At 35.8% G+C, this 23,431-nt stretch overlaps 2 protein-coding genes and 1 pseudogene across 5 annotated transcripts; 1 reads left to right on the forward strand and 2 right to left on the reverse strand.

Moving 5' to 3' along the window:
* Positions 1-1,432: 1,432 nt before the first annotated feature.
* LOC307163613 (zinc-alpha-2-glycoprotein-like) lies at positions 1,433-7,316 on the reverse strand. Of its 2 annotated transcripts, none has more exons than XM_079879737.1 (7): positions 6,958-7,316; positions 5,191-5,439; positions 4,845-5,099; positions 4,390-4,680; positions 4,092-4,226; positions 3,614-3,716; positions 1,433-3,479 (listed from the first exon to the last, which is right to left on the reverse strand). In XM_079879737.1, the coding sequence occupies exons 1-7, from the start codon at positions 7,055-7,057 to the stop codon at positions 3,329-3,331; spliced, it is 1,284 nt and encodes a 427-aa protein (XP_079735863.1). In that variant the 5' UTR covers positions 7,058-7,316; the 3' UTR covers positions 1,433-3,328. The 2 variants fall into 2 exon arrangements, with proteins under 2 accessions (XP_079735863.1, XP_079735864.1); XM_079879738.1 differs by having other exon boundaries at positions 4,402-4,680; positions 6,958-7,314.
* A 2,632-nt stretch (positions 7,317-9,948) lies between these two features.
* Positions 9,949-15,062, reverse strand: LOC307163339 (H-2 class I histocompatibility antigen, K-B alpha chain-like; annotated as a pseudogene). The gene is made up of 6 exons (XR_013824078.1): positions 15,036-15,062; positions 14,689-14,884; positions 12,948-13,201; positions 12,554-12,826; positions 12,205-12,330; positions 9,949-11,663 (listed from the first exon to the last, which is right to left on the reverse strand). The product of XR_013824078.1 is annotated as an H-2 class I histocompatibility antigen, K-B alpha chain-like (transcript).
* Positions 15,063-16,643: 1,581 nt separating this feature from the next.
* LOC307163607 (E3 ubiquitin-protein ligase TRIM39-like) lies at positions 16,644-22,654 on the forward strand. Of its 2 annotated transcripts, none has more exons than XM_079879728.1 (7): positions 16,644-16,907; positions 18,197-18,768; positions 18,883-18,978; positions 19,296-19,529; positions 19,621-19,759; positions 20,214-20,249; positions 20,405-22,654. In XM_079879728.1, exons 2-7 carry the CDS (start codon positions 18,199-18,201, stop codon positions 20,950-20,952), a joined length of 1,623 nt encoding a protein of 540 aa, XP_079735854.1. In that variant the 5' UTR covers positions 16,644-16,907; positions 18,197-18,198; the 3' UTR covers positions 20,953-22,654. The 2 variants fall into 2 exon arrangements, with proteins under 2 accessions (XP_079735854.1, XP_079735855.1); XM_079879729.1 differs by having other exon boundaries at positions 16,796-16,907; positions 20,223-20,249.
* Positions 22,655-23,431: the final 777 nt, after the last annotated feature.

The raw sequence follows: 23,431 nt of genomic DNA on the forward strand, positions 1-23,431 counted from the left end.
CAGTGCTTTTAAGAAAAGAGGGAGAGCGATTTTAACCAATTTATAGCAAATATGTTTGCTGCAATTATACTATAACACTTAAGAGCAATTTTCCTCTATGAAAAGTAAAAAGGTTAAAACTGATATTAAGTCGTTGTCTCTGCTAACTTCAGATGTGTTTCTGGGACACGGACTGCTGGTTTGTTGTATTATTGCCAGTGGATCTACTGTAAATGTCGCCTCCTGTAGGAAGCATCTGACAATGAATCGAGATGGAGAGCAGGATGCAGAATTGTAATTCGAAGTAAAAGAGGAAGTAGAATTAAAAATACTTATTTTGATTCAACTGGATGTTTATGTTGTATACTTTTATTTTTTTTAAATCGTTCAAAAACTTTGGATGAAAATTCATGTGGTGTAGGGCAGATCCGAAATGAATGCGCCAGTGTCCCCTGTCACCTAACAAAATATTTATAAATAAGCAAGTGTATTGTATCTATGTGTATCTATATGTATCTATAAATGATTTGTATTAATTAATTTATTGAATAACTTTCTATTTTTGACAAGTCCATTTCCCAGATTTGATTATTAGACCATCATTCATCACATTCGATTATTGCTCAATAGTGTTCACTAAAGTTTGAAGAGAAGAGCTCTTAAACAACTCATGACTTGGGTTTATTATAAACTACAGAATGCAGAATCAGTTCAACAATTCATTCACCGTGATCTTCTGCAGTAAGAGATGCCAGGTCTATTGTGCATGAAGTGCCAAATCTCCAAACCAAATGTTCTAAATATTCAAATTTTCATTTGCTAAATAAAACATTCTAGATAGAATGACCTGACATTAGATTCTGTGAGGATTATGTTATTTTACACACAACAACTGTAAAGCATGAGTTACAGCAAAACCCAGACAGCGTCATCAGGCCCAAAAAGGTCATCAGGCACACTGGGACAAAGATTTCTGATAAACATTCTGATAAAGGAGAAGTTTCACATTTAGAAAAAATACATTGATTAATACATGAAATACATTCATTTGGACTGATTGAAAGTAACAAGTAATTAAGCCTCCATTACACCATTAAAGCTTTCTATAAAGTTACAAATTCTCCATCATTTGACCTTCATTATATGGAACCTTCATATTTCATGTATTATATGTATCCATTTCTATTACTTCTTGGATTTGGTGTAATTTGTTTAATTCCAGTATCCAAATTTGATGAAAATGTGATCGAGTTTGTTTATGTTTATAAGTATTACTTTTGGCTGCAACTTAAACTTGAAAGAGATTTCAAGACAGAATATTTCACTTTTGTTTAGTTTTAGAAAAGCAGTGTATTGCTGTGATTTAATTCATTTATTGAACAACTTATTTTATACTGTTTCCTCAAATAAAGCAAACCTCACCTGTAAAAACACACTGACAAAGGAGAAGTTTCAGATTTAAAGTGGTTTATTGGTATTAAAAATAATTGTACATTTGCAAACAAGTTGGAGCTTCATGGCGAACAAAGAAAATAGTTCAAAACAAAAAATAAACCCTAAACAGACAGTACAACAGTGTATGACAATATAGAAGACGTGACACTTTAACATTTAACATTGAGGTCTTCTGAATGCAAATGAAATGAACACATTCAATATATTTTATACTAAATGTAAAGTCCAGTGTTTCTGAAGACTTGAAGCTATTGTACATATAATATGTCTGTAAAGATTAAATAAAAAGTTAAGTTTTTGCTACTTAAATACTGTAAGGAATTCTCCGGAATATTATTAATCGATTTTCATTCAAATCATTAACGTTAATACCTCAAAACACACATCCATATATGCAACAGTACATGAACGGACACAGGGCGTTCGGTACGGTACAGGCAATGACACAAATTATAACATATCGGGGTTATCTTATTCAATTAAATTTTCAACAGCAATTAATCAATCAACAATAATTCATTAACCTCCCTAATCTTAAATATACAGCATTGGTGATTCATTTGACCTATGAATTTTCCTCAGAAAAGATGAATGGTGCATGTTAAAGTGACCCTATATGCTTTTTTTGGGATATTACCTTTCATAGAGTGTAATAATAAAGCTGTTTGTGAATGTAAAATATCTGCAAAGTTTTAAAGATCAAAGTGCACAACAGTTAAACTTGTCTCCTAAAGAAATAATCGAAAGACTTCTGAAACGAGTCGTCAGTAATTCCAGTCTCACTTCCTGTTATATTAATTAGAAATTTATGTAACTCTTTATACAACTTAACTCATACGTGTACCAAAAGTTGAATTAGAGCAAAAACACTGAAGTCTCAAAGTAGACAGATAGCTTTAGACTGATAGATAGCTCAAAGATACGATACGTGTATCTTTTTACGTATCAAAGATACGTGTTTCCCAACCTCAGATTTGCAGCAGGGATCAAACAGGACCAGAGTTGGGAATCATGGCTTAAAGTGCATAGAACAGAACAGATCAGGTACGTTTGTAACTCATTTTGTACTTAATTGGCCGCAGCATTAAAGAGGTTTACCTGCTGTACCTGGAACAACACTTTAGTTTTTAGTGTTGAAATTTGACCTGCATACGTAAGGATCGGTTTTGTGCCGAAGAGCCGCTTACAAGTCAGTCATTCACACGTTCTTTCTTAAAATGTAAATGCATGCAAGCAGAAAATATGTGACCCTGGATCACGTCACCAGTCACAAGTCGCACGGGTATATTTGTGGCAATAGCCAACAATACATTGTATGGGTCAAAATGATTTTTCTTTTATGCCAAAAATCATTAGGATATTAAAGGTATAGCGGAGGATTTTCCCGAATTTTAGAAAAGAACCGCCCTCTCCACTTTTTGAAAAAATGTACATGCGCAACACTCTACCTGCTCCCGAGAGGGAACGCCTATTAAATGTGTGCATGAGAGAGCATGCACGAGCTAATCATAGCTTACATTAACTTTTACTAGCAGTGATTTTAAATGGATTTCTCCAAATAGCATGCCAAACTTTACCTGTCAAGAAACTTCGCGACTGAGACATCAGTGGGAAGCCCAACCTGTGTTTTGAGCGCACTCCATCGTGTGAATCGTGTGCACGAGCACGTACGACGGCCTTACGTAAACATATCACCAGAATGATTGACACTTAGGAGGACCAATATGATCCACCCGGAAAAAGAAAATCCTCCGCTATACCTTTAAGTAAAGATATAAATCTCAATTTAAGAAAATTGACCCATGTGACTGGTTTTGTGGTCCAGGGTCACATATATGGTCCTGGTCGGAGGCTTTTGTAAATATTTCAATGTACTTGTGCATTAAACTAAAGCTTACAAATTATTTGGCCTGATCAGAGCGGTGAAATGAAATTCTAATTTTGAAACCCTGAGACCCTGAGATGTGTTTTCATGGAAGAACCTCATGAATGTAGGAAGATCCTCTTCTGGCTTCACTGCTGTACATGAGCACAGATTCTTCGGCCTGCAGCACAAAAAACCTGCATTAATACCTTCTTGGACTTAAACTCCAGTATCAAATGATGAACACCACTAAAAGGTGATCCACTTTTTTGAGTCTAAAAAAACTGAGTTTGCTCAAACGAAGCCCAAACTGACCCGAGTAGCCACTGAAACCGGTTTCGCTCAACAGGCTTCGGTCGTTCTGGAGACCCTGAGATGACGTTCTCTCTTCTGCTGGAGCCATTATAGTCCATCTGGCCTAGAGATTATAAAATACAATACATTACAAAACTATAGCATTATTCACTGTTTTGTGTTTCACAATTCATAAGCTTGGCATAAGCTGTTTATCTGCATCACAAATGTAGCTTAAAAAAATTATTAAAATGTTTATTAAAGGAAAATCTGTTATATTGAAGAATGGGTTTTTCTTTAGTCCACACAATGAAAGTCAATGGGGTCCAATGTTATTTTGCACCCCATTGACTTCATTGCAAGGACAAAAGAATAATTCAGTTCTGTAGAAAAAAAGAAATATATACAGGTTTGAAACAACATGAGGGTGAGTAAATGATGATAAAATTGTCATTTTTAGGTGAACTACTTTAAATAGTTTTAAACACTTTGAACTTACCATTTAACTCTTTGTGTGCCGTTCCTGTGCAGAAACACCATAAAAACACATTTAAAACTACCAGTGCAAATACAGCTGCAGTTACTGCCAAATCATGCCTTCTAGATTCTTCACTGCTATTAGTGCGCTTTTCATCTGTAGGAAAACAACAACAGTCTTTTTACAATTTTTATGAATTCATAACAACATGCATGTCAAAAAAAATCTCCAAATTTAATTTGAGAAAATCTGACGGAGCTGCAATCACAAATACAGGTAAAGAGGTCACAAATTAAAGTGAACTTCTGACAGGACATACTCTCATATTTACCCCACAGTGTTATAAGTGTCTGTGTCAGACTGCTATGAGAGACGTGACACTCATAACTCTCTTCTTCTTCTCTGTGAATCTCCACACTGATTCTCATCTGAAAGGTCTCGTCATCATTGGGTCTGACTCCAGTAGAGCTGAAGGGTTCAACGCTAGCGTTGTTCAATGTGATCTTCATCTCGATGTGTTTGGGGAAGAAGCCAGTGGCCAGACAGCTCAGATTCAGCTTGCTTCGGTCATGAGGAGCTTCAGAGGCAAACATATGAACATCTGGTGCATCTGCAATAAGAAACACCAGGAATAAATCAAATAAATCAAATACAACAATATTCCATATTATTTCTACACACAAGAAAAATCAAACACAAACCACCATAAACATAGTGAATAGTATCATTGAAAATGATTTAGAAAGACACTGAAGTCATCAGAACAACACATACTGCTTATTGAATCATTAAATGTGGAGATCCAGTCTTTGCACTTCTTGAGGAATGACTGGAGATACCGATTATGAAATTTGTCAGCGTCCCACTTCATTTTGGTTTCTTTTGCCTTTGGATTTTTCTCCATCCACTGCATCGTGTCAGAATTAAAGGCAATAAAATCCTCTCCATCATATCCGTACTCATCAAACGCTTTTACATTCATCACTGCATCCAGCTCACAGCCGACTCTCCTCTGTAGTGTATGGAGGCCTAAAAATATATGATAACATTGTTGATCAATATTTATTTTAATAAATAACTCTTTGAATATGAATGTATTAAAAAAAAATCACCAACTCACCGTCACATTTGGATCTTGTGCAGTTTGCCAGAGTATAAACCAGATGTATAAACCAGTCTTTAGATTCATCAGGTTCTTCAGTGTCTCTCCAGATCTCTGAACTCTGATGGTCTCTTTTCCAGGTTTGTTCTTCATTACTGAAGTGAGAGATCCGTCTGTCATCATACAGACCCACTGCACTGAACTCAGGACCGGAGGATCCAGCGGGTTTGGAGAGAGCACTGTAAACATACTGGAGAAGATGTCTCTCTGAAGAAAAATAAAAGCAAGACAAGAATACTGTGGAAACACACCAAAGTGATCAAAGTGAGTCTTTTACACAGACTCCCAAATCTGATTATCCCCAAACCCCCATTCTTAAATGTACAATGCAGCTATAATCATTTAATGTATAAAAAGACCCAATTATTATTATAGGTAGGCCTACATGTGTAAAATGTTGTTTGGAAAATATTTAGTTTCTATTGTTAGATCATTGTGGGTTTTTTTTTTTTTTTTTTTGTACAGGGAGTTCTGTACTGTAAGATTTATTGAAATCTATATATTATATTATATTTAAATCAAATTTATATAGGCCTATTTTAATCAATGCATTTAAATAAATTTGTATTTTTTATATGTAGGCTATTTATCTATATAGATCAAATGTATTTATTAGTTATTTAAATCAAAGTGTATTTGTTTATTTGAATAGCCTATATTTCATATCAAATCTGTTAATTATCTTTTTTTTAATTTTAATCAAATGTAGGCATTTTTTTGGGGGGGGGGGGGGGGGGGTTAGTTTGATCTTGTTTTTATTATTATTTATTTTTTCATTTTTAACACTTTTTTTCTCGTTGCTTTTCCACAGATCTCCTAGCTCTCTCTTGTGGCCCCCAGTTTGAACACGTTATTAATGAAACATGTATAGGCTACGAGATGGTTCTGAATAAGTTACCTGTGATCAGAAGCGGTTCTACTATCAACTAGCCATAGCCTATAAACTTCCACATTTTTTAAATACAAAACGTGAAAAATGCAACAGCATTTCTGTGAAACTTTAGATTCAGTTTTGTCAATGAATTGTGGGCGCCCGCTTCCACAAGCGGATTTGTCCCACGCGGAAACGATGTCCCACACGATGATGCATTATGCAAATGCCATCGAGTTTTTCGAATTCCCACGTCGCCCATAAAATGTCGCCGCATATTTGTCCCGATACAGTCCGGAGTACATGGGCTCCCCCCCTCTGTTACAATCGCATTCCGCAGGAGGGGGACCAGCCGTCAAACAGCAACTGAGCCAAACAATGCAAGATAATGCAGCTTCAAGTACCCCCTCTTGCAAAGGAATCTTTGCAATCTTATTTTGAAGGCAGGAGGAATCTAAGACACATCTGACCTCCTTTTAATTCTGTGCTGATGATGTCCATGTTTTAATTTAATATGCAATTGTGACATCAGCTTTTACCGCTCGTGCAAGAGTTTCAGACAATGATGAGGAGACACATTATTATTGCATCACTGGACAAGAGAGAAGGAAAGCTACAAATGCACAAAACTATGCAAAAATAAATAAATAAATAAATAAATAAAAAAACTCGCTGAACTCCTGATTAGGCTAAAATATTCTCTCATATTTCCCTTAAATCATCACGGGCGTTGCTTCACTTTAAACCTTAAACTTAATTTAAAACTAACTTTATAAAAAATTCAACCGCCATCACCAGCGCCATTCAATAATATATTAAAAAACTATATTAAAATAAATATTTACTTTGCTTACCGCACTGAACATTGGTTATGCGCAAAGAAATGTAACAGAGACAAAAAGTCGTATTGATTCCATTTTGTTTCCCCAGGAAAAGTAATACCATGAGCATCATGTTCTACAGACCCATAAAGCACCTGTGAACGTGCCGCTGTCTCGCGATCTCAGACTCAAGAATCATCAGTGAATTCCTTTCGTTTGAAAGGCAGAGCCAGAATCCCATTCTTCTTCTGGGATTTTGACTCCTGATAATACATTACCGCCACTAACTGGACTGGAGTGTCCAGAGTACTGGACTGTGGATAAATGCATCAGCTGTTCCTCACACAGGTGATCATGTCTCTGCTCAGGTAGAAGCTCCCGTCGTACTCCACACTGAACGCTGATTGGTCAAGAGAAACTCTTCTCTTCACCTGCACAAAGGCTTCAGACAGTGGCTTTCCTGCCATAAATATACCAAAACAACCTTTTTTAGGCTATGTCTTTTTATGCCATAATGATCTGATGCTTTTTGTTTGTTTGTGTGTTTTAGAGATCATCAGTAAAAGTGTGAGAGAGCATATAAAGGGCAGATGAGCATTAAACATAATTTATTTACTTCATCTACTGTCCCGCTTTAGGTGAAATTCATCCTAATATTTGAATAGTCCTTTCAAAACCTTTCGCTCTCGTAAATGTAAATGTCGCCCACTGTGGAAGTATCTGACAGTGAATTGAGATGAAAAAATAGAGGCAGAATTACAATTCGAAATAGAATTAAGTTAAAATTAAAACAATTATATATATATATATATATATATATATATATATATATATTAGGGGTGTCGCAATATAGGCCTACCGGTATTGACGATAATCGTGATATTCAAAGCATGAAATATCGACATCGTGTTAATTTAATATACCGGTATTGGCGATATTGGCGTTTTCTAGACGCAGCGCTCGTCTGCGCCCGCGCAGCTAGAGTGAAACACTCTGTCCACACCCGAAAAAAGTAAGCTGAGCTCGCAGTATTAACAACAGAGTTCTTCGGCTTCAAAGAAAACAGCACCTTAGAGGTGGTCGCACACCGGACGAGAAGCGCAGCGCCACGTCTTTAAAATTCGAACACATTCTGTATGAGTGTACACATACCGGACGAGAAGCACAGCGCGGTTCTATTCGGCGTCTGTCCGCGGCGCCCAGCAACGGCTCAGGACCTTGTTCAAAATCCTGCCGCGACTGGCCATAAAATGAGAAAGTGCGTGTCCGGTGTGCAATACCTCGAGTTGTCATAGACGCGACGCGGCTATTATTTTACTAGTTATCATGGAATGGGAAACGTAACATTAACTGTTAACAGGGGGTTTCTGTGTTCATATATTTAATAAAGGGTGATTATTAAAATTAAGAACCCCGTTTTCTTTACTCATCTTATTTTTGTATTTGTATTTGCACTTGATTTTTTATTCAAATCTGCTATCTGCATGACTTTATTGGCGCCAGTGCAACAGGTTTAAGAGCTTTTCAGTTCTTCAGGAAACCTTCAAACAGTGTTTGGCTTCAGTTTGAAACCAGATAAACTTCACATGCTTGTCTTCCTTCACAAACATTTGCCATAGATTGAGTACGCAAGAAGTAAAAATGCATGTGCCTTGTGTTAATCAGTATCCTTATGTTTGTTGGGTAAAAAAGAAAAACTATAAACAAAGTAAAAATTAATTTGACTGATAACTACCCCCCCCATAGATTCTATAGATATCGCGATATATCGATATCGTGAATTCTTTTGGCCACAATAACCGTGGTGTGAAAAATCTAACATCGTGACAGCCCTAATATATATATATATATATATATATATATATATATATATATATATATATATATATATATACCATAACTATTTTTAATGACAGCCATACATTAAAAAAAAAAATTGTAATTTTAATGATATGTTTCATATTCCCAATGTTTATCCATAAAAATAAACATTGGGAATTTGATATCCAAATGTATAATGGTGAGCATTAATAGTAGACATTAATGACTGTTAATTGTTCTGACAGTACTGAGAGTAATCATAATCATATCAGGGAATAACTGTGTGCATTCTTTTGGTGCCAACATTTAATCAAATTATCAGGTTTGTTTGCATTTGCATTTTTGGAAGAAAAACCAAAAGACATGTCACCTTTGTCAACTTTCACTTTGTCACAGTGATAGAAAACAAAATTATTTGAAATGATTTGATTTGAACGCACACATAAAATGACACCAAATACAAATTCAAGGCTTGAAGAGGAAATATTTCACAACACGACTCTCAGGTTTATTTGTAAACTGTGGGATGTTGCTTTTACATCATTTCTGATTTAACACACACAAAAAAAAAAAAAAAAAAAAACAGGAATGCGGAAGACTCAGAAGTTACATCTTTTACACTAAAAAAGTTGTGCAATTTTGCATTATAATTTTTTTCCATTAAATTGATGTTGTAAATTCAGAAATGAAGTTTTATTTTAAAAGTGGTTTTGTGCAAGATAAAAGAGGTAGTCTATATAGTGTTGAATGTCCTGATATTGGGTTAACATTGCAGGTTTTAATTGAGTTGAGGATTTGACTATTTATTACTAATTAACATGCAGTTGTGAACAGTTGCTATAGAAACCAATAATATAATTGAGTGATGTGATACAAAAGTGAGGAAACTAATCATGTAAAATCACATTGAGGATACTTAATGGAGTCACTTAAAAATATGTTTATTGTATTGAATTTACAAAAACAAAAAATTATTGAATGTACATAAAGTTTTTTGGGGGCGAGTCAGTCACTACAGGAATCAACAACAATGTGCAAACCCAAATCTAGGTTTGGTTTTACCCCCCCCCCCCCAAAAAAAATGTTTTCAAGAAGTTTGTGTGTAGATGAAAAAATAAAGCTATTTTAAAACAGTGAAAGACAACTGTCATAGTGATCTGTTGCTTAATCCAGCAAGAACGACGTGTGACGCAGAATAAATGAAGACACTCAGCATTTATTAAATAAATAACGAGAACACACAAACACTGTAAACAACAGAAGGCTTAAATACACAGGGCTAGATGATAAACCCAACAGGTGAGACACTGATTAGAAACCATGACAAAGAAAAACAAAAGACAATGAAACTAAACATGGCAACATAAAAGATAAACAGATTTACTGCATATTACAGTATGTGCAATTAATGCAATTCATGAAATAAAATCTTATTGCAAAAATAATACGGAAGGAATAGTGCAAATAAAACTCTCTTCAGTGATGACACAGTGCATTTTTTAAAAACAAATTACAGTCCTAAAAATGCAACAGGAATATATAAAGATTAAATGAAACCATAATTTGGCGGGTCTTTCATACTTATAAAGAATACTTTCAATGATCATACAGTCGCCAATATAGGGATTCAATATGGCAAAAGTAAAAAAGTACACAATACATAAAATTACACATACAAAATGCAAAATGTCAAATACTTAACATGTAATTCAGGACATTTTTAACATTTTAAGAACATGTTATATCAGAAACAGAGCAAAAGGCAACAGTCTGAAAGTGCATAAGCGAGACGCATGTAAATGGATAGGAAGGACCAGATTAAGGGTACGTTTACACAACAACAATGTACTGAAAATGGGAAAAAACGCTGTTGCCATGTAAATGAACGGCCAAAAACACACAAAAAGTTTTCAGTTTTTTGTTGAAAACGGTGTCGTGTAAAAGGCCGCAAAATCAGGGCTTCCAAACCCTGGTTTTAGAGTAGCTCAACAGCACACACACACACATTTCACATTCACGAAAAAAGAAACTCCAAAACCAGGGCTGGAAAACACTGGCTCAAAGTGACATGATGCATAATACATTCATACCGTTCATACTTCAATTTCCAAAGGGGAATGACCTGTTGTTCATACTACAAGTTCCTTCTTCTGTAACAAACATTGGATTTGATTGTCTTGCTCCATCTTAAGGCAGAGCTAATAAAGCCGGGCACACTGTACGATTTTGGCCACGATTTGGCTGTCTGAGACAAATTTTACAAATCCTAAAAGACTCATCTGATCCTAGGCTAAAATCTGAATCATGTTCATACAGTCTGCACAAGGAACAAGCACTGTTATACATCACACAGTGTGAACCTGGCTTAAGCCATTCACACTTAATTACATTTCTGTAATTACATCTATAATGACACTGTTGAACCTTCCTTTACACCTCAATCAATCAATCCATCCATCCACCATAAGGATACAGTGGTTTGGATGATAAGTTTACAAACATTTCTCATTAATTAGGATGGTTAAAACAATTCTAAATGTAAAAGAACCTCATGAATGTAGGAACGCTCCTCTGTCTTTACTGCTGTACTGCATTTATAGAAGTTCTTGGTTTAAAAAAAAAATGCTTTAAGGCTTTATTAAACTCTTAGAGCTACTGTAAATTGTCCCTAAGAGTCCCTTTGCGTGTTTACTAGATGTAGCAATGCAGCGATTAGTTGCAAGACATCAACGAACTAACAAATCTATTTCTACTGTATGACAATGACTCTTGAGATGAACAATAAATATGACATTCAGAAACATGGATCAGCTGTATCATTATGTACCTGATTCACTGAGCTCAGCATCATTTCAAGAGATCTGGAGATCTTGAGCTGACGTTCTCACTTCTGGTGGAGCAATTACAGTTCATCTGGCCTAGTAGAGATGACACAATATATTTCATGAAACATCTCTCCGTGGGATTAGAAAGTTTTCTTTAAAGGATAGTCAACCTGATGTTGTTCCAAAACCGTGTGAGTTACTTTCTTCCAAGCGTCACAAAAAGAGATCCACTATGAGACTTATGGATCCCGATTTGTGCCTGGAACTGATTGAAATGGAAGAATTCACTGAAAATTGTTCTGCCCATTACAGCTCTCAAATCTCATTACACATTTAAACACACCAGGTTTGGTTAGGAGAAATGTGCATCATTTACATCAAACTTGGAGTGATGCATCTTGATGCACCATATTTGAATATACATGAACACAAATGACATTTAAGAGCTTTTGTTGTCCTGTTTGAAGCTTGACAGATGTGGCAACAATGAACTGTTGTTAAATGAAAAAGAGCTAAATGTCTTTCTTTGTGTGTTCAATGGAGCATCATACAGGTCTGGAACAACATGAGGGTGAGGAGGACATGACTATTTCCAATTTTGGGTTAATTATTTCTTTCAATTATTTGAACTCACCATTTCAGTTTCTCCGTCTGTAGACTAAAGCCATGATGGACAGAACTTCAACTGTAATTGCAACTGCAGCTGCTACTGCCAAAGCAAGCCTTCTAGATTCTGTTCGACAATTGGTGCATTTTCCATCTGCAGGAGCACAACAATAAAACTAAACATTACAAATAACAAATACTTTTTAACCATTTTATACATTCATAGTTACATGCAACAGCTAAAAACTAAAAAATGTGAATGAGCTGCCATCACAAAGACATGTAGAAGTCCGAAAGCTAGACAGCTGCAACAATTTAACTTAAAAGTTAACAAATGAACAATTATGGCCAGTTATGAAAATGATGGTCATATTTACCCCACAGTGTTATAAGTGTCTGTGTCAGACTGCTATGAGAGACGTGACACTCATAACTCTCTTCTCTGTGAATCTCCACACTGATTCTCATCTGAAAGGTGTCGTCATCACTGGGTCTGACTCCAGTAGAGCTGAAGGGTTCAACGCTAGCGTTGTTCAATGTGATCTTCATCTCGATGTGTTTGGGGAAGAAGCCAGTGGCCAGACAGCTCAGATTCAGCTTGCTTCGGTCATGAGGAGCTTCAGAGGCAAACGTGTGAACATCTGGTGCATCTGCAATAAGAAACATCGTGAGTAAAGAATATTACTACATCTAAGAAAAGACACTTGATTCTGAATACAAAGACATGAAACACTAAGTTCAAAAGACTGAAGTCATCAGATCAACACATACTGCTTAATGAATTATTAAACGTGGAGATCCAGTCCATGCAGGTCCTGAGGTATGACTGGACGACCAGTCTGCAAACTCTTTGATTGTTCCACTTCAATTTGGTTTCTTTTCCTTTGGATTTTTTTCCATCCACTGCATCGTGTCAGAATTCAAGGCAATAAAATCCTCTCCATCATAGCCGTACTCATCAAACGCTTTTACATTCATCACTGCATCCAGCACACAGCCGATTCTCCTCTGTAGTGTATGGAGGCCTAAAAATCACAGCATATATATATTATATGTAGCACATAAATGTTAGCCTGGTTAAAACCAGACCATTCTCAGTAGTAACTGAGTTATGGTCTGGCAAAGCTTCATTAATAACTCATTTCCAAAGGGGCGTCACCAACGGACGTCGCTCAAATGCCTCTGGGCGCAATTGGATAGACCTAAAACTCCTAAAACCAATCAGAGCGATCGTCATCGTGTAAAGCCACATGCTGCGTCCCAATTCGCCTAAGTTACACTACGCCATAAAAGTATGTACTCTTTTTGTGAAGAAAATGTATTTACTTTTGAATGTGTAGCAAAAAAGTAGGCAAGCTTTGGGACATACTACTTCGTCATCTTTATCGGACGGATCTGTCGCGTGCATCCTGTCACTTAAACTGCCCTGTCAATCATCGTGTCACAGTTAAAATCCTCTATTAAATCTAATTTAATTTCCTACCGTTTCGGAGAGAAATGTAGAAGCACGTTCATCTGCCAGTGGGTCTTTCATGGAGACTGTCCTCATGTGTTTGCAGTTTGAATATAATAATGCATTTAAAAGTTGGTGCGCTTCACCAACGGAGTGGACGTCGCTCAAATGCCTCTGGGCGCAATAGGATAGACCTAAAACCAATCAGAGCGATCGTCATCGTGTAAAGCCCGCCTCAACGTTTCTGATTGGTGCCGTGATTTGGACGGATTAGAAATGGGCTTGAATGAGCTCTTTGCCAGACTACTTGCAGAGCAAATCTAAATTTGCCGGAAGTTGTCTGGGTTTTCCCAGGCTACATAAATGTAGGTGTGATACCATGTATAAATAAATGATAATCATTTACATCATCTAGATTTCAGATGTAGTTGGGTTTATGGTTCACATTATAATTCTTGAATGTGACATACGTTGTAATAACGAATGGCCAATGTGGAGGTGCAAGTTTCCCAGGTGCTCTTGATGGCAGAATTCATCACATTAACTAACAAAGACAACGTACTGTTTGTCATCATTTTTGTCTATCAACATTAGATCTAACAATCCTCTTTTTGTCAAATGTTTACTTGAAGTGTGCTACCGCTTTCGAAGAAACACATTAAGGTGATGATACACAGGGCAACTTTTTGAGCAATGTTGCCGGGCAATCTTGCCGAGCGATTGTTGCTTGGGCACTTTCCCATTGAAAATGGGCAATAAATTTCTATCTGGATAATTTAGATCAGTCGTGGGCCCTGTGTCTCATCTGGTTGCCCGTTGACAGCAACATTGCTCAAAAAGTTGCCCTGTGTATCATCACCGTTACACTTGCTATGATATTTCATGTTATAGCTTTCAGATATTTTATGTGTGACCTAAACGTCCAGTTATTTTGAGGGCCACAGTAAGTCCACACTCATATTACAGGTCTGATCACTGATAAAACAGCTGAACTCAGCAGACTCACCGTCACATTTGGATCTTGTGCAGTTTGCCAGAGTATAAACCAGATGTATAAACCAGTCTTTAGATTCATCAGGTTCTTCAGTGTCTCTCCAGATCTCTGAACTCTGATGGTCTCTTTTCCAGGTTTGTTCTTCATTACTGAAGTGAGAGATCCGTCTGTCATCATACAGACCCACTGCACTGAACTCAGGACCGGAGGATCCAGCAGGATTGGAGAGAGCGCTGTAAATATACTGGAGAAGATGTCTCTCTGAAGAAAAATAAAAGCAAGACAAAATATTCTGAAAAGATACTGACAAGCCACATTGATCACTACAAGTTACATTGGTCTAAGTTCAGACTGTCAATCCAAATCTGATTTTTGTGCATATCCGATTGAAATCTTTATGTGACTTTCTTACGCCATGTAAAACGGAAACATCAGCCATTGTTATAGGAAACATGTCCCTGCAGAAACAAGGTTGCGTTGTTGCAAAGTGCCTGAGGAGCAAAACATTAGAATTTAACGGAGACATGTTTTGAAACCGGCGAAGATGGCAGCATGGCATCAAGCAACTTATCCCAGCCTCCGACGGTTCTGCCGCTGCCTCAGAAGACACAGTAGTCCAGCGAGGCAGATACACATGGTCATTTTGTAAATAAGACAACATCTATATTGCAAACCCCTCCATGTTGCTGTTGTTGTTATTGGCATAGAAAGCAATGCAGATATTCTGAAGCACCATGGGACACACAGATCGGATCTGAACAGTTGCGATACACAATGTGCGCAGTCAATAATTTTAGATCAGATTCCATTCGGATTTGGACTGACAGTTTCAAGGTAGCTCTAGTCCAGGGGTTCCCAACCACATTCCTGGAGTGCACCCCTCCAAGACTCCAAGACCTGAAATTGGTGTGTCAGATAGAGGGCTCCAGGAACGTAGTTGGGAACTCCTGATCTAATCTATGTGTCCAATATTATTGAGGAATAAAGCAAATGTAAGCACATTGATGGGTTCTGCACAGGACAGTCTCAATCACACATTCCAATCATGCAACATGCTGGTGTCGGGACTTCTCCCTCTTATTCCCGGGGAAAATCCTTCCCTAAGCCTTCAGGCTTCCATGCACTGAACAGAAACAAGAACACTGGAACTACAATAATATGCCAAATTGTTTTCTTAGGCCTACATTTCCTGTGGTATTTGACTACTGGTCAAAAATTTACACACTATTATTTTAATGTTGTTTTTTTTTTTTTAAAGAAGTCTCTTATGCGCATCAAGCCTGTATTTATTTAACAAAAATACAGAAAAATTATGACAATTTAAAATAATAGTTTTTTATTTTAATATACTTTAAAAAAATTATCATTTATTTCTGTGATGCAAAGCTGGATTTTCAACAGCCATAACTCCAGTCTTTAGTGTCACATGATTCAGAAATCATTCTAATATGCTGATTTATTATCAATGTTGGAAACAGTTTTTTTATTGAACCTGTGATACTTTTTTTTAGGATTCATTGATGAATAAAAAGTTAAATAGAACATTAAACTAAAATAGAAATTATTGTATAAGTCTTTACTTTTTATTTATCAATTTAGCACATCCTTGCTGAATAAAAGTATTCATTTCTTTAAAAACGGTAGTGTATATTGGTACAAAATATAAATTTTTTTAAATAGATGCTGTTCTTTTTTTTAACTAAGAATCCTGAAAAAAAATCAAAGGTTATAAGTATTTTACAATAGAAAACCATAGAAAACAATTATTTTAAATTGTAGTAATATTTCACAATATTATTGTTTTTTTCTGTATTTTAGATCAAATAAATGCAGCCTTGATGAGCATAAAAGGCTTCTTTCAAAACATAAAAAATAGTAGTGTCCAAACTTTTGGCCCGTTGGCTACTTATATACCATTATACTTATAATACTAATATATATATATATATACATACATACCCCTTTTTTACATTTGAGCCCCTGCCCCTGAGGAACTCTCACGTCCCTGCCTACTTACCGCACTGAGATGCGCATAAAAAAATATAGCACAGAAAGATAAGTCGTATCAAACCCAAATATATGTACATGCATACGCTGAAGTAACGTACGCAGACATGTTCGCTGTTTTATCCACACGGACCGCTCTGACATCACTGTAGTTCAGAGAGAGATTAACTTGATCAACAACAATATGGACTCCTGAAACGATCAACCTCTTTAAACTTTTTACAGAATATTTATTGATCCGTTCAAAGAGTCTTGTGGACACATCTGATCCTCACAGGTAAGAGATAGAAATATAAGAGAGATTGTGCTGAACAGGTTTCTAATGGAAGTGAACTGGTTTATGGTTTATGTCAAACTGGAATAAGTTGAACAGAACCAGGTTTAAGCATATCAAATACTCAACTATTTTAGTTATTTACTGCACTGAAATGGTATCAGAATTGTATTTAAATGTGTCATTTGATTGGTTGTAAAGCAAAGTTTGGTGTTTAAGTCATTTTGTCACATGGCAGAACGACTAAAGAAACATGAAGTAAATGACCTGCAGATTCACTGAACACAAACCTGCTAAACTGCAGATGAAAATCACTTTTATAATAAACTAGATTAAAACTACACTTGACTATATAATGTATTTTGAGAAGATATGTATGTATGTATATATATATAGTTTTGTTGGAAAATATATCACTTGTACTTTATACTTTAGTTAGGGTCAAAAGTTCAGTTGAGTTCTCAAAAAAAAAAAAAAAAAAACGTTATCAAAAGAGCAGGTCAAAGTTCAGTTCAGTAAGTTTATGAGTTTCTTACTGAATTTCAAATGAATGATTGTGTTTCCCTCACTATAAATTATTTCATTCATTTTAACCAATTTGATATAAATTATAAATTTGACTTGAAATAATATTATGATGAATAAGTAAAACTAAGCCGGACTCGAGGTAAGATTTCATTTAAACCTCAGTGACTAAATACACATTAGGAGCAAATATAGGCTTAGATGTTTCTTATAAGTTCTTTGATCATTCAATAACATTTCTATTCTTGAAAACAAAGAGGGAAGAACAATGGCAGAATCTTCACCAACATCAACACAAGCAAGAAAATCCAGGAGACGGAGTATTGAGAAAACACCTCAATAAACAAAATTAAGTCAATAAACAAAAAAAAACAAAAAAAAACAAGAAGAATGAATTAGTGCATGAATAACTTTCACTCTTCTCATATAATATTTAATATGTAGTTCAGGAGTGTACAGCAGCAGATAATAAAATCAGCTTGTCTGGGTTCATTTAGCAGTAATGACCAGCTGACTGTACATGATCTCTAATATATTTGAGTTTCCTCAAAGACATTCTTTACATTCAACCAACTTCATGAGGTGCATCATGGGATTCTTTATAAACAGTATTAAATGAGCCCATTTATAATAATAAGGCTAATAATAATAATGATTATTGTTGTTTAAGTCCTTCAAGCAAAAGCCATTAAATCAAAAAGTCAAATGTGTTTCCAAACTTTAGACTAGTAGTGAAGGTGATTTATCTTCATCATTTCTCTCTCCAGTGATGTCTTCCTCCAGCGGTCCACTGACTGAGGAGCTTCAGTGCTCTATATGTCTGGACTTGTTCACTGATCCAGTCAGCACTCCATGTGGACACAACTTCTGCAAGACCTGTCTGAATAAGAGCTGGGACAACAGCCAGACCTGCAACTGTCCATATTGTAAAGAAACATTCAAGCACAGACCTGATCTCAAGATTAACAACACACTCCGAGAGCTCGTAGATCACTATAAAAAGAAAAGTCATGAGAAAAAAGCTGAAGTTCTGAAAAAAGCTGAAGTTCTGTGTGACGTCTGTGAGGAAAGAAAGCTGAAAGCCCTGAAGTCGTGTCTGGTGTGTCAGAGCTCTTACTGTGAAACTCACCTGGAGCGTCATTCGAGAGTGGCAGGTTTAAAGAAACACAAACTGATCAATCCTGTGAGTAATCTGGAGGACTATATATGTCAGAAACATGAGAGACCTCTGGAGCTGTTCTGTAGAGATGATCAGACTATCGTGTGTCTGTTCTGCACTGACGGAGATCACAAGAACCACAACACTGTTTTTATAGAAGAGGAGAGTGAAGAGAAGAAGGTAGAAGTTACTGACAAACTGATTTTAAATGGCTCTTATCATGAGGAATCACATGTTCTTTAATATAAATGAATCAGTTATGAAAACATATTGTGTGTTGTTCTCTGTCTATAGACTCAACTGATGAAGACACAGAAAGACACACAGCAGATGATCCAGGACAGAATCAAGAAGATTCAAGACGTCAAACACTCAGCAGAAGTCAGAAAAGTGAGTTTAAAATAATTCAATTAAATTAATTTTAATATCTATAATTGTTTATTGAATTGTTGTATAAAAGCAATTTCACACTCACAGTCACACTGCTGGTCTGAATATCGACACGTCTGTGATTCCCTGATCTCTTAGTAAAGTAATAACACATCTCTCCTCAACAACACACATGATTTGAGGAATCATTCAGTGCAAACGGGGCAGAATGAGGGATTTTGAAAACCGGCTAAAACACTGAAGTATGAGAAATAATAACACTGATTCTTCTCTTAACAAACGCCACTTATAATGTGTTGATTGTCCTGGTTGAGCAGAGAAACACAGAGAAGGAGAAAGCCGCCCGTGTGGAGCTCTTCACTGATCTCATCCGCTCCATTGAGAGATGTCAGACTGAACTGCTGGAGATGATGGAGGAGCAGCAGAAAGCAGCAGAGAAACAGGAGGAAGAGCTCATTGAAGAGCTGGAGCAGGAGATCACTGAGCTAAAGATGAGAAACACTGAGCTGGAGCAGCTCTCACACACTGAAGATCACCTCCACCTCCTACAGGTCAGTCAACATCTCTCTGATCAATGATAATGCAGTATATGACACCATAACACTCCCCATGCTGAAGGATTTCTCCTCTCTCCTGCTGTAGATTTACTCATCCCTGTGCAGCTCTAGAAACACCAGGAACTGGTCTGAGATCAGTGTGAAGACTGATGAGAGTCTGGAGACTCTGAGGAGAGCTCTGACTAAACTGCAGGACTCTCTACAGGAGAAACTCACGCTAACTGGTACAGCAATATCAAATACACCATACAGATACATATATTTATCATCTTTTAATATCAGTAATGAAGAATGAGTCTGTTAAAGCTGAAATAAGAGAAGTGTGTGATCATGTGTTTGTGTCTCATTATCATCACAGTTCTTCTTGAAGAGAGCAGGTCATATTCATCTCTAATTTCAGGAAACATGCAGTAAATTAATCTTGTACTAGAAGCTTCATCACTGTAACCAGAACCTTGAGGCTTTAGTAAATCTGTGAACACTTTTAGATGAGAAATAACAGAAAGAAACATTCATTTTCTGCCAATAGGAGTTCAGGGATTCTCTAAATATCAGCAGAGAAACATTGATCAGATAAAACATGATGTTGTACACAATTCTTTAAATATAACCTTAAATCTTGTCTATAATTCCACACATAAACATGTCAAAGATCTGATGGTGTTTTATTGTCATTAGTCTCTACAGAACTGAAGAGGATACAGCAGTATGCAGGTACAGTGTGCTGTCTGCACTACACTAGATTACATTCAGATACTCACAGCTTCATCACTGACCCACAGTATGATTAAACACTGATTACATATTACACACATCATCACTAAATATCTGTGTTGTGAATTTGTGATTTATATTCTCTGTTTTCTCAGTGGATGTGACTCTGGATCCTGATACAGCTCATCCTGATCTCATCCTGTCTGATGATGGAAAACAAGTGAGAGATGGAGACATTATACAGAAACTCCCAGACAAACCAGAGAGATTTGATACATGTGTTTATGTCATGGGAAAGGAGGGATTCTCCTCAGGGAGATTTTATTTTGAGGTGCAGGTGAAGGGAAAGACTGAATGGGATTTAGGAGTGGCCAGAGAATCCATTAACAGGAAGGGAGATATCACACTGACTTCCAGTAATGGATGCTGGACTGTGGCTCTGAGGAATGAGAATGAATATTGGGCCAGTGCTAGTCCTTCTGTCTCTCTGTGTGTGAGAGTGAAGCCGCAGCGGGTCAGTGTGTTTGTGGATTATGAGGAGGGTCTGGTCTCCTTTTATGATGTGGAGTCCAGCTCTCATCTCTACTCTTTCACTGATCAGTCTTTCACTGGGAAACTCTATCCATATTTTAGCCCGGGCCTTAATGATGGAGGTAAAAACTCAACTCCACTGATCATCACATCTGTCAATTACAATAAATGAATTTACAGCCCTAATATGAAATACACAATGAAAATGATTTATATAATTACAAATCTAAACATGTTTTGCTATTTTTTCATCATTTGTTTTTCATTGTTAAAATCTATCATTTTTAGCTATAATTGCAAATTAAAAATATAATGCTTGTTTAACAATTTTATTTTCAACTTTTCATAATTATTCATGCCGTTGTTTTCTCCCATCTCAACCTGACAAAGTGAAAGTGTCTGTATTTTTTTTACATCAAAATCAACCATATTATGATAACATTAATAAATCATCAAAGCTGTGTCTAATTGCTGTGATAAAAGCTGTGATAATACTGTGGTAAATCAGATGGTAATACCTCAAGATATATCAGAACTGTATGATTACCATATTCATACACAACACTATGGATCTTCAAAGTATACATAAAAAACACCATGATATTATGATCATGGTAATAACAAAAAATTAAAAAAGGAGAAGAAGAAGAAGAAGAAGAAGAAAACATTGTAGGTCTATTACCAAGTTGCCATGTCAAATGTTTAACCATAACAATAGAATAGAATAATAGACAAATTTCAACACACATCAGATTCATTTAAATGCTATTTTTTTTTATTGACACAGTTATATACATCTTCAAATAAAATATTGGACTGTTAAATATCTGATGGTGCTGATATGAAGTAGAGATACAAATATGAAACTTTATAAAAGATATTAACCTTCTATCAGGACATATAGAGATTATTCTATTAAAGATGCCTATTTATTTTGCTGTTTATGTTTAATGTCTTTTAAATCTGTATGAATATTGAGCACAGTTTCTTTTAACAGTAGATAGTGATAAAATAAGGTCATCATTTTGAGGAAAAGGAATATAGAAAGCTAGTCACATATTCTGGTCTTCTCACATTGTTCTGTGTCCTGAGAGAAAGAGTAGAAAACTTTATCTCTTTAAAGTAAACCAGTCACAGTAAAGAAACTCATAAATGATGACAGAATTATTATTTTTGTGTGAACTATCACTTTAAGATTCTCTGAGGCCTCTGTGCTACAGCATTACTGTAGATAATGTTCACTGGGTGGCGCTATATAGTTTTAATTTAATTTAATTTGTTCAGTGATTTTGTTTTATTTAGTTTACTTGGTTAAAACTTGTTCTTTGTGAGTGCTATGTCTGATAAATAATTTTTGATTGTGCATCTTTAGTCCTAATGATGATTAATAATGATGCCTGCACCACTCATTAATGGATGAATATATTGGATCCACATTTTAATGCACTGTTTGTGTATTGAGTGTGTGTTGCAGTATTTAGCACATGATGGATTGAGTGACTGTTAAGTTCTGCTGGTTTTAACAGAGACAGCAGGGCAAATGTTCTGTCCACTGAGGTTTAGGACACAAGATGAAACCAAAGACCCCAGAGAACGGCTTTAATGGGACCCGGAGTCTCTCCTGGGACAAAGACACAATTTTCATATTTCCATAAACAGAGTCAACTGCATCTAACGGAAGAGTCATGAGAATTTCTTAAACCAACGGCTGCAGATGATGTTTATAAAGGGGTTTGGAAAGATTATTTCTGCTTTGTGATGTTTTTAATCCTCATATTTTATGTAAAGGTCTATTTGTACTTCAAATGTATATGGCTGTCATTAACAAAATGTCAAACCAATAAGCTGCATTATCATTAAACTTCATTATCACAGACCTTAGCTTTTAAGGAACTCAGTGTCTCTATCAGTCCATCTTTACCACTGGATGTGTGTGGAAAGTCTGATCACAGTGATTGTGTCGTTCTTCAAGTATTGGCCTGTTGGATTCAGCAAATCCACACTAAAGTTCCTGAACTTCCTGATCTTTGTGCTTCAACATCCTGCAGTGAGAAACCTGTAATTCTGCCATCAGTCATTACGAATTACATGCTCCATCGTCATCTTTTAGTTTTACATGCCTTTATTTAAGGTAAAAATATAAATTAAAAAAACGGTCCGAAATTTGGCATCTGGTAAAAACTAGTAAATTTAAATTTAAATTTAAATTTAAAAACCTCACATGAAGGGTTTATTCATGATTAGAGATGTTAGGGTTGAGTTATAAAGGCTATGCAGGATTTCCATAACCTTATATTCTTATATTAAACTGCATATTTTATCAGACATTTTCTCAGAAATGTATATGTACATGTATAGTTACAAAAAATAGAAAACATAATTTTACTGAACCTCAAATATTTGAAAGTTGTTGTTTATTATGTAACAAACAGTTTATGACAGGAAACACAACACAGGAGCAGTTTTACAGAAGCCATATGTAAAAATACATCAAACATTTAAAAACAAAGTTAAAAGTATTCTTTTGAAAGCAACACAAAAAGGAAGCCATCTGTTAAATCATAATTAATATGTGAATATTTCATTTGAGAATTATTAAAATGAATGGATAAAACACTAATTCATGTGCATTAAAATATTGCACTGTAAAA

The sequence above is a fragment of the Squalius cephalus genome (genome assembly GCF_949319135.1).
Source record: "Squalius cephalus genome assembly, chromosome: 8".
NCBI lineage: Eukaryota > Metazoa > Chordata > Actinopteri > Cypriniformes > Leuciscidae > Squalius > Squalius cephalus.

Bases quoted from the DNA above. Each gene is read 5' to 3' on its own strand.
- LOC307163613 (XM_079879737.1), bottom strand. From the start codon at position 7,057: ATGATGCTCATGGTATTACTTTTCCTGGGGAAACAAAATGGAATCAAT. The intron at 5,440-6,957 runs GTAAGCAAAGTA...ATTTTTCTTCAG, and splicing joins CATAACCAATGTTCAGTGCG to AGAGACATCTTCTCCAGTAT. The intron at 4,227-4,389 runs GTATGTCCTGTC...GTTTTCCTACAG, and splicing joins ACTGTGGGGTAAATATGAGA to ATGAAAAGCGCACTAATAGC.
- LOC307163607 (XM_079879728.1), top strand. From the start codon at position 18,199: ATGTCTTCCTCCAGCGGTCCACTGACTGAGGAGCTTCAGTGCTCTATA. The intron at 18,769-18,882 runs GTAGAAGTTACT...CTCTGTCTATAG, and splicing joins AGGAGAGTGAAGAGAAGAAG to ACTCAACTGATGAAGACACA. The intron at 20,250-20,404 runs GTACAGTGTGCT...CTGTTTTCTCAG, and splicing joins GAGGATACAGCAGTATGCAG to TGGATGTGACTCTGGATCCT.